This window comes from Fusarium mangiferae, assembly GCF_900044065.1.
Source record: "Fusarium mangiferae strain MRC7560 genome assembly, contig: FMAN_scaffold029, whole genome shotgun sequence".
NCBI classification, from domain to species: Eukaryota; Fungi; Ascomycota; class Sordariomycetes; order Hypocreales; family Nectriaceae; genus Fusarium; species Fusarium mangiferae.
The window spans coordinates 44,657-55,042 of NW_024573949.1; the positions used below are offsets into that span (position 1 = coordinate 44,657).

General features: G+C 49.7%; 4 protein-coding genes across 4 annotated transcripts; 1 reads left to right on the forward strand and 3 right to left on the reverse strand.

Annotated features, from left to right (window-relative positions):
* On the reverse strand, nucleotides 1-1,051 carry FMAN_14290 (uncharacterized protein; the record flags this gene model as incomplete). The annotated part of the gene is made up of 2 exons (XM_041826108.1): nucleotides 1-683; nucleotides 925-1,051. The coding sequence occupies 2 exons, from the start codon at nucleotides 1,049-1,051 to the stop codon at nucleotides 1-3; spliced, it is 810 nt and encodes a 269-aa protein (XP_041691422.1).
* A 783-nt stretch (nucleotides 1,052-1,834) lies between these two features.
* On the forward strand, nucleotides 1,835-4,870 carry FMAN_14291 (uncharacterized protein; the record flags this gene model as incomplete). The annotated part of the gene is made up of 6 exons (XM_041826109.1): nucleotides 1,835-2,592; nucleotides 2,817-2,901; nucleotides 2,955-4,054; nucleotides 4,116-4,318; nucleotides 4,389-4,471; nucleotides 4,532-4,870. The coding sequence occupies 6 exons, from the start codon at nucleotides 1,835-1,837 to the stop codon at nucleotides 4,868-4,870; spliced, it is 2,568 nt and encodes an 855-aa protein (XP_041691423.1).
* A 563-nt stretch (nucleotides 4,871-5,433) lies between these two features.
* FMAN_14292 (uncharacterized protein) lies at nucleotides 5,434-6,162 on the reverse strand (the record flags this gene model as incomplete). The annotated part of the gene is made up of 2 exons (XM_041826110.1): nucleotides 5,434-5,688; nucleotides 5,722-6,162. The coding sequence occupies 2 exons, from the start codon at nucleotides 6,160-6,162 to the stop codon at nucleotides 5,434-5,436; spliced, it is 696 nt and encodes a 231-aa protein (XP_041691424.1).
* Nucleotides 6,163-9,584: 3,422 nt separating this feature from the next.
* Nucleotides 9,585-10,232, reverse strand: FMAN_14293 (uncharacterized protein; the record flags this gene model as incomplete). The annotated part of the gene is made up of 1 exon (XM_041826112.1): nucleotides 9,585-10,232. One exon carries the CDS (start codon nucleotides 10,230-10,232, stop codon nucleotides 9,585-9,587), a length of 648 nt encoding a protein of 215 aa, XP_041691425.1.
* Nucleotides 10,233-10,386: the final 154 nt, after the last annotated feature.

The following is a 10,386-nucleotide window of genomic DNA, read 5'->3' on the forward strand; positions in this document are numbered from 1 at the left end:
TCAGCAGAGAGGGCAAGGCTTTTGGAGTTCTCCATCTTCGAACTTGGGCGGGCTGGGGCACTTTGCTCCGGTCTGCAAAGCGGTGGATGCACCAGCTCGCTTTCGAGTCGATATTTTGGCCTCGGCGGGTGGGATGGTGAATTGGGATCCCAGCTCCGATGCCCGAGTCCCAGATAGAAAGGAAGAGCCAGCACTGACCCTCCTTTCTCCAGGTATTGGCGGTGCTGTGTCCTCGTCTCTTGCTGACTGCCGTGGCAGTGGTGGTGCTTTGGTGGGTAACGGTGACGGTTCTCGTGGTGTTTGGATAGAGTCATCTCGTCGTTGTTTATCGCGGCGACGATCTGCGCCGAGTTTCTTGTCATGAGACTGCCAGTACAAGAGCTTCGTATGTCTCTGTGTCATCGAATTGCTCAAGTATCTGCGGAGGCTGTCAGAGTCTCTCGGATACAGGCAACTCACGGCGATTGTCGCCCTGGTCTCATAAGAAGAGACCTCGGAAGGCTTCCTTGCCCCGAATGCCTTGACTCGCGCGTCGAGAGAGGAGGTGGAAGACTGTCGGATGTGGATAGCAAGACGGTCAAGCTCGCTGATTGACCTCTGGATGCTCTCAGCCTCGATCTTCCATCTATCCACCCCATCATCCGAGGATTCATCTGAACTTGGCTCACTGGGCTCGGTCGTTGCTATATTCGGTAAGCTGGCATCCTCTTGAAAACCTATCATCTAGTGCTTCCTCTGAGCGAGGCTCACGTTGAGCATGTCCAGCACTAGGAGAACAAGGTCGCGATATTGAGGGTGACGCTCAAGGCGATGGTCAAGCCTTGTATCGTCCCCAGCAAAGACGCCGCGATAAGCGGCCCAGTCGAGGAATCTCTTCTCAAACTTCCGCAAGGTGCTTTCATATTTTTTTGTCTTTGCCTTCACCGAGCCGCTGCAGTGTATTGTAGAAGTTGGAAGCGCAGGTAGAAGCCAGAGTTGAGATGGCGCCCTCTGGTACCTCCACTTTCAGGTCAAAGCCCTTAGGCTCCGGGGTTGCATCGAGGCTCGCCATAGTCGGCCGCCTGCAAGAACCTGAGAATACCTCACGAGTCTTGGCTGGTGAGTTGCACGATCCTCGATGTTGTCCGAGTGCTGTTAAGCTGCTTGTCGATGGGATGGCTAATCGATCGGCTTAGGTGGAGAGGGCCATTTTTAGTGGCACCAGATGTCCAACGGGCCAATGGCCGACCGGTAAAGCTGACTGTGAAGCTGATAAAGCACAGGTAGCTTGGGAACTTTCAACTCAAGAATATTGCCAATACTCAATGCACCAGCATGGCAAAACCTAGGGATTTAAAATCTAGTCCACTTCTTCCGATTCTAAGACTGAGCTCCCAGAAGACTTCACGATCCGCGCACAACTGGGTGATGGAGTTCGGAAGGTACTTGACCGCTAATAATTCTTGACTAGCCCCTCAACTGACCCCGATTGTGGCGGTGCGGCTGATTGATGACAGTCAAGGCCGAATCCCTTTCTGTTTAACCAACAAATGCTTCTCAAGATTGATCGTTGCCTCTTTGGCCAATATCTAGTCTAGTCTACATCGCAGCAGAGTGGCACCGTCGCTCGCTCTAGAGCCCAAGCTACGCTCCCCCTTTCTCCTGGCTCAACCGGTTTCACGCCAAAATTCGACCACAGCCTTATCGCAGCCTTGCCCCCAAGACCGCAGCTAACGACATCCATCAATCACCCAAAGCGGAAGCCAGATGTTCCTCCACTGGTATACGACACAACGTATTCTAGCTACCCTTCGCGTTAGTCGTCTAATGGGTCCTCGCGATCCTGGCTGCCAGCATGTTCCTGAGTGGTGCAGCTTCTCGCGGGGGCATTGAGACAACCACTGAGTGGAGATTGATACACGCGCTACGTCAAGATAGCCATCGCTTCAGTAGACCTGGAGGTGTTGCCTTCAGTGGTGGCAGTACGAGAACGCAAGAGCTCCGTAATGCAATCAATTTTCTTGACGTCCAGATTCGCAGGACGTTCACCGTCCTACGACTTGACATGCTGCTGTACCTAGAGTCAGAGGCAGAAGAAGATGCGCCTCAAACAAGCTCAGAGTCGGAAACAGGTGAGGGCTCGGACCAAGACGATACATCTTCACAATCAAGCTTAGAGTCTCAACCGATGTCTCCAACCGACGACCGCTGGGGTTTACCTAGAGATTCATCTTCTCCATCAGCCGCCGAAGCATTGTCTATGCTAAAACGGTTGTGCTTCGTTCTCGAAGCTCGGGCCAACCCTCTTCTAAGCCCTCGCGAGCAGGACGACACTGATCACGCTTCCAATTTCCCACGGCTAACGCGACTCATCGAACAACTGCGGCTCCTATCGCCGTCTACCACCGCTCTAGACCTTATCCCAACACCCAGGACTTCGCCCATGCGGTTCCTTTTCAATATTGCGGAAGGCGAAGCGACAGCAGCTGCCTTTGTAACTTTCACAGACCCCAGCCAGAAGCGGCCCCCCAAAGATACCCGAAAGCAAATGCTCGTAGATGCCGAAAATTTATCAAAACTGCTCCTTTCCTTCAATAGCTTTGTCGATATGCTGTAGATCTCAGCAGGCTCTCTGGATTCCATCGCTACGCGACCTACTGAATACCTGGCCTCGAACGAAGCTTTCTCATCATTTTCTCTGCTCCACAAGTTCCGCCGCCAGGCCGCAACTGCATGCCATGCGGTATCATCGCACTTCGGCTTCTGTAGCCACAAAAAGCATAAGGCCCTGCTGCAACGACCGGGATGGGACGACATTACAAACTATGACACACCAGACAAGTTGGCGAGCCTGCCCGTTCACCTATTCTTTACGGTGTGCTTGCACGAGCAATGGCAGCCTGCCAGAATGTATTTTCTGCAGTAAGTCGGCATCACCCTTCTACTACCTGAGATACTTACGAGAGACAGACCAGAACACTCCAGCAGCTGCATGCAGCGAAAGCTCTGTAGCGCGCTCTGTCATTCCCATAGCAATGACACGGACCTCGAGTTCTACGTCTCAGAGGACTCCAAAACGGCTCGAGACGCAGAAATACCATGTTCCCAAGACGCTGCCTAGAACGCGGATATACGGCGATAGATTCCCGAACCATAGTCTCTGGACCCTAATCGAGCAGGGTCGTTTCGCAAAGGAACAGACCCTGGACTTACTGTACAACACTGATGGAACAGGCGGTGTCATGGAAACCCACGAACGCAAGACTCTGGTCATCAAGCTTGATGTTAGGCTGATGCTTTCCATGGATTCCGATCACGTTTTCGAGACTTGGAATCCAAAGCACATCCGCTTCTTGGGGCCCGTGGAGACACAAAGGCTGTTTGTCTTGGTTCCCAGGAAGAAAGGCAGCTCAAGCCACCGAAAATACCTCTCGCTTTCCAGTCTATACCCCTCCGGCAGCCTCAAGGAGGATGAAGAGGACCTAAAACCCCTGCCCCAGTTCGCTCTGTTGGCCAAGGCTCTGCTGCAAATCGCGTGTGGTGACCGCCTGAGCAAGTTCAAGATCGGTAAGGGTTCTGACCAGGTTTCCATTGATGCATGGAACAGGCTCCGTAGGGTGGTCAACTCATACATCCGACGCTTGACATGTGGACTAGACGTGGATCGGGAGACATTGCCATTGCTACAGGCTGCCCTCGGCTGCCTGGACTTTCATATGGAGTATCAGAACCGCTTGAGGGAGAGCCAGTCAAGACAGAAGATGGAAATTGCATGGAAATTGATGTTTGACACTATTCCCATCAAGATTGATAACAATCTGACTCTGAAGAAGCTGGTTACCCCTAGCACTAACCTTCTCACCCAAGAGGACGCAACACTAGAGCCCTTGCATGTTGAATGCCAAACAGTGGTGCATCAATCCTCTGTCGTTGCTACTGCCACCTCTTCCCAAACCTCCTCGAGCACGACTATAATGGAAAAGACTCTTACAAGACAGCTTTCGGTCCGGCGTATTGAGCCGAGTCAACCCAATGTTGAGCTTTTCGACGCAAAACAAGACCCAGCATACTCAACGTAAGCGCCTCCCGAAGGACATTTCCGTATTTTTATCGCTGACATTTCATACACCCCAAAGCGCGAACGAGTTCTGGACACGTCTCGAAACATTTCACAGGTCATATTCACGCTTTGTCACTCATCGCAACGCAGTGTCAGGGAGCGGCTCACCACGGCGAATTCGCATCGCAGTCATTGACACCGGGATTGACTTCAACCACGCCGGAATCATGGAGGCTAAGGAGCAGGGACGCATGGAAGGAGCAGTGGTGCCAGAGCTGGGTTGGCGCGGACGCGAAAGACGAAGATAATGAACTACACTGAACGAACTGCGCCTACCTTCTTCATAGAGCTGCCCCGGAGGCGGATATCTATGTTGCCAAAGTGTTCAAGCAGAACGCTTTGAGGTTTTACGAAGCCGAGAACATAGCCAAGGTAGGACAGCCCAGAATTGGGTCTGGAGGAGTTGCTATGCTAACGCTTGCAACGTGGCAGGCCATTGAACACGCAGCAAGCACTTGGAACGTAGACATAGTCTCCTTGTCCTTCGGCCTCAGACAACCAGCAGCTCGAGACGACGGAGACGAAACCGAAGAACAGTCAGCCCATGATAAGTACCACAAGATCGTCGACGAGATCGAAACCGCAATCCGAGATGCCTCTCAGCCGGGGCGACCCCGACTGATATTCGCAGCGGCCTCTAACAGTGGCAAAAACGATCCCCGGGCGTTCCCAGCGAACAATAATCGTTGGGCATTTGCGTTCATGCCTCGAAGGGAAACGGTGAAGATGGCGGAATTAACCCTGAAATACAGAGCGGCTTCAACTTTATGACGCTCGGGAATGGGCTTGGAACTTATGGAGAGGGAGAATTTCGTGAAGAACGGGAGGGCACGCTCAAGGTTCAACCGCGTGATCAAGTCCGGGACGTCATTTGCAACACCCATCGCCGCGGGCATCGCTGCCACAGTCCTTGACCTCGCGTCTCGCGTAGACGCTATTAATCCTCGGGCGAAGATAAAGCTCAAAAGGCCTGAAGGAATGGAAAAGATGTTGATGCTAATGTCGACGCCGACGCCAATGGGTCCTGGGGGATCGGCTGTATTATATGGCGCCCTGGCATCACTGGAAGAGTGGCTGGGAGACGGACGCGTCTAGGAGTAGATGGGTCTGGGACACGATCAACTTGGAAATTGATTAGAAAATTATAGACAATCACATGACTGCATTGTAGATGAGACGAGCTAGACCTCATTCAACATAAGCAGCTATACTTCAAGGCAAGATCCAAGTAACAGGGTCTGCTTCCCCCAATTGGCTCTCGTCGACGATGTTCTGTCCAGCCGCATCATCAACTTCATCGCCTACGTACCGCAGCCCATCCAGAACGCCCTCGATCATCTCCTTGAATCGCCAAGCGTCGCCCCAACAGTATCCTCCGCCTCACGTCTCATGCCGTCCCTGCCCCACCAGAACTTGCGCACCCGGATGCCGAGGATGAACGGCGTCGCCCCGTCAAAGCTCGACGAGAAGCTCTTCTCGCCCTCATACGCTCCACTCGCGCCGCCTGTGGTTACCGAGTGCGGGTCGGTCGCCGCAGCCTGCCCGCTGGCCTTGCTCTGCGAAGACTGCACTTTGGAAAGCTTGGCGCCCTCGGTCTACATCAGCCCGGTGACAAGGTATACGGGCTTCCTGCGCTTGTTGGCGTGGATATACAGGGCGACATTGTCGATCTCGAGCGCCTTCTTCATGTACTCGGGCGTGGGGATGAAGTACTGCACGAGGAGCCTCTTGACAGTGAGGGTCTCGTCGTTCTCGCGCTTGCGCAAGACAGAGAACATGGCGCCTAGGCCGTCGCTGGCAAAAACTTTGGCCCATATGCTGCCCTCAACGCTGCGCGGCTCCCTCAGGTTGCGGCTGAAGCCCGTCTTCTCAGAAATCGGCTTCAGTTGTGCATCAGGGATCTCGACGGTATCGCCGGCATCGAGCGGGGAATAGACGCTATTGAAGTCGATACCGCGCAGCACCGAACCCAATTCAAGATGGCCGTCGGGCTGCGGCGGGATGTGGAAATCGAGACATAGATGGAAAGAAGGTTGGAAGCTGAAGGAGGCCGATTTGATCATGCCCGGCTAGTGGGGTCTGGCGAACAGCCGAGGCCCTACGGATCATTGTTGATCCACGGTGTCCCACTTCGCCAAGGGCAAAGACAATGACCAGCTGTCCCAAAAAAAAATCTCCACTTTTCTCTCTCCCCTCCTCCCTCTCAAAAAATAAATAATGCAAGAGGTTCTAGGGTAAGGGTTTGGGCAACGCATAGTCTCTGTTCCTCTGAGCCTTTGCGCTTTTGCGATAAGGCTTGACAGCGAGCACAAGCATAAATTCTCTGAACTTCTTATCCATATACAATTCAATACGTAATTAGACGAAAGTTGTTGATGAATTCTCGCTACGGAGTACATCCTTGTGAAACGCCACACTAGACAACATCTGGCACAAGATCATGAGCCATGCTAGCTTCTCGTTAAACAGACAATCACACTAGCACACGGCCCGCTCCCAGCGTCATTTGATGATGATCATAGATCACGTGATGAAGTTACAGCTAAAACGTAGCGCGTGAAGACGATAAAGTTATACTCCCCATATCATTTAGATATAGGTGGAGCTGCTGTGTAAGCCATACGCCCCAATCAAAAACGTCCGTGCGGTATAAATGAAAGAGAGTGTAAAATGGACAACAGATTTCGATCTTTACTACACTTAAGCGTGAACTGTTCAATAGTAGTCGGTAATTAATTCACTATAGGCATATATTGTTGTACTCAGAGCTTCTCAGAGTGACTGTCCGATAATGTCCTTGGGCGTGACACTTTGGCTGTTTCATGCCTTTGTCTTTTACGAAGTGCTTTTTCGACATCATGGCTCCGTTTGAAGATCCGCAGCTAAAAATAGAGGCTAAATCAGCCGATGGCATGCCATCCATTTACTCTTTTCTGACAACATACGTCTTGCCGCTTGTATACAAGCCAGCTCGACTTCAAGCCCAACGTTGTCCGAAAGCTCAAGGGTCTGCTGTATTGTCATCCAGCTATTTTTTAAACGGCTCAAGTCAGATTCTAGGGACTCAACCTCTTGATTCAGGTCTTCGATTAACTGCTTATCGTTCTCGAAAACCATAGGAAAGTTGGATGCCAGGAGATATTCCAGGTCAAACGGCTCATTGGAGTATAAACTCGAAGTTGGACGACCGATATCACCCATGTCGCCTATCGTATCGCAATCATAATCCAAAGTTGTTGGGACTAAGAGAAGCACTGGCATATATAACTTCAGCCGCCTCCTTCATGATGCTGAGTTGACGATGGCCCCTCCACTTCGAAGAAAACGCCCATTTTGCCTTGCGAGTTCGCAGGTCCCCAGACATGCCGCCATTCCATTTCATGTCGAGAAGCATCCTAATACAGATTTTTATGCCTGCTATAATACTAAAATCAATGAACGAAAGTGGATTGGTCAAAATCGAGCGCTGGCAATTCGCCAGCTAGTCACTGTTCAAAGGCTGCCAGCGACTTCGAGAGCATCGTTCACTGATATTGGGAAGCTTAACCGAATTTCACATGAGAATGTTGTGAGACCCGACTCCTTTTATCATGCCGACGGTGAACTCTATATTGTCTACGAATTCTTGTATCTAGACATATTTGATCTATTTCCTCTACAAGAGGCGGCTGTAGCGTGTATAATGAAACAGGTAAGCTCTACAAAGATCGTATACTGGCTTTACTAACCTTGACAAGACTATTTGCGGCTTTCATCACCTAAAAGATCTTAAAATTCTTTGTGGTATCGATTTGATTCAGATAAATGAATACGGTGTAGTCAAAATAGGTAGAGTGACCCATGTTAAACTATCAGGGCTCGCGTTAACAACTAGGAGTGATCGATTGGAATCAAGACATATTCTCGGTTGAGGGCCCACTATATCGCGCAAATGAGGAGTATTTAGTTGCGTATTTACAAGAGTTGATGACGGCCATGGCTCAGCGTTGTGATGATCTACCCAAGACAGCACATCACTTCTTCACAGGCAGTATATTGCCGGAGATGGGCGTGAGTAAACTTTATCAACTAAGTACGACGCTAACAGTCGCCAGCATACTTTCATTAGCAATGTTGGCGGCCCCAAGGTTCTTAGAGAGCGCGTTATATCTGCGATACATAGAAAGCTGCTAGGTGGGGGGATTAAACCCTCCACATACGGCCCATCTTTCTAGCAAGGTTTGATGGTAAGACTGCCGTTATGTATAATAGCAAAAGGCCAATGGCTAACACTCCCTAAGCCGCCTATGAGCCAGCGGCTATCCAGGTCGACTAGTCTTTTTGCATACATAATGATGAACACTTTGAGCGTCCACATGTCTAATATTCTTTAATAAGTTCAAGGAGGCGTGCATCATAATCGGGAAATAGCTAACGTTTTATTCTGGCCTCAATCCAATCGAGCATTCGTTTGGTCCCGAGAACCCTGATCATGAAGAGATGTTTAGCGATTGTAGGCCTCATTCAAAGAGATTTCTAGTCGTGTCTCAAATTGCAGGTATTTGTAGTTGGGCAGGATATGTAAGTTGCGTAATGGCATTGCAAAAGGGCAGAATAAACGGGTTTACATGGTGAAGCTAGAAATGAAGCTGCCTCGTTTCATGGCTTACGATTATGTACTGGGTGCCTTCTTGCGTTAAACTAGATGGTTCGTAGCAACACAATATTAATGTCAAGCTGAGATTTCTAGCTAGATACCCTAACCATGAAACTTTTTTCAGGTCCTTGAGACAGGAGAGACAAAGAGGCTGGAAGTATATTTTTTGATTTGGTGGACCGCCGTAATGCTTGTTTGGAGTAAGTATCTCTATATCCTAGTCGGGGTGAATCTGTTCGAGGCCTAGTCCCTCATCCAAGGTCAAGTCGCATACCTTCTTGTACCCACCTTACATCCGTGATTGGTATTCTTATCCTAGTGATAAATAAAGTATTTGATCACACATACATCTCGTACTTGTGTATGTGGAAATACATTAGGGCATATTGACGCCGCGCGACCGACATAGACGATACGATTATGCCGCTATCATCCGACAATGCGAAGCAAAAGATTTAAGGGCCTTTTGTCCTATGAAAGCCATACTATCAGCACACTCTATCCCATTGCGACTCATGATGGCTAGCACGTCTGCAGTATTAACGAATGTGGTACTATCCCTTATGAATCTCGTTTGTAGGCCGGTTTTGTGTGGTGAATGATGACCCGTCTGCTTCAAAATTCACAATATTCATAAGAACTCTTGATATTGTGCAGAGAACTGATTCGAGAGTTTGTCTGTAGAGAAAGCTGATTGTAACTCGAAAGCTATCTTGTAGGTTTCCTGGCAACCTAACTTGAGTAACTAAGACCTACAAAATAAGCTCATTAAGTGTCCAGCCAGATTGTTCCAAGATGTCTTGCGACTCTTTAATGTCCTTAGCACATATGGTTCTATGATGTTCTCGCCTATTTTGAAGGAAGCCTTTCGTCTTTATCCCCCTTACCGAGCGTCTTTTCAAGCCAGCTTATTGTGCCATTCTTTATTCCTAATGCTCTTTGTCCAAGAGCATGTCGATGGTTTGCTGAAGTGTTGTCCTCAGAGGAATCGAAATAACTTTTTGCCGTTTCATCTTTGCCAAAAAGAGCTTCTGGGGGACTTTTTATTGTACCAGAATTAACACCGATGGCTTTGGTAGGATAGTCGGAGCCAATGATGACTGGAAGGCCTTCCCCTGAACCACAGCCTGCAATCTTCTGTGGCGTAGGATCATTGTAGAGCGGGATGCGGCCCTGCGCACCACAAAACAAAGCGTCCGTTTGGCTTTCAATGCAGTGATTGAATTGGTTATGAGTGGCCTGTGACTGATACATCTGCTTGTTGTCCCAGTGACAGTATCTACTGTCAACACTTCCCGTCGAGGATGAAAGGGGGTCAAACAGTCGCTTGACCCCCCTAGCAGATGCCATGCTGGATTTTGATGAAGATCTTGGGTGGGCAGACCGGTGTGTATCTGTTGGGGACAATATAACCTGCTTTGCATCCTGCTCTAAAAGGGCTCGTGCTATCTTGCCCCCTTCCTTCCGTTTTTCCTTCTTGAGCTGGAGGATGGCCATAAGATGACCGATGTCAAACCTTGGCGATGAATAAACTGTACGAAACTTGGAATGTCTTTTGCTATCTTTGACGAGTCTGGGGGATTGCCTGTTCTCCAGTCCGCCATCATGATAAAGGTAATCCATAAGAAGCAATTAAAAAGGGTCCGACGAT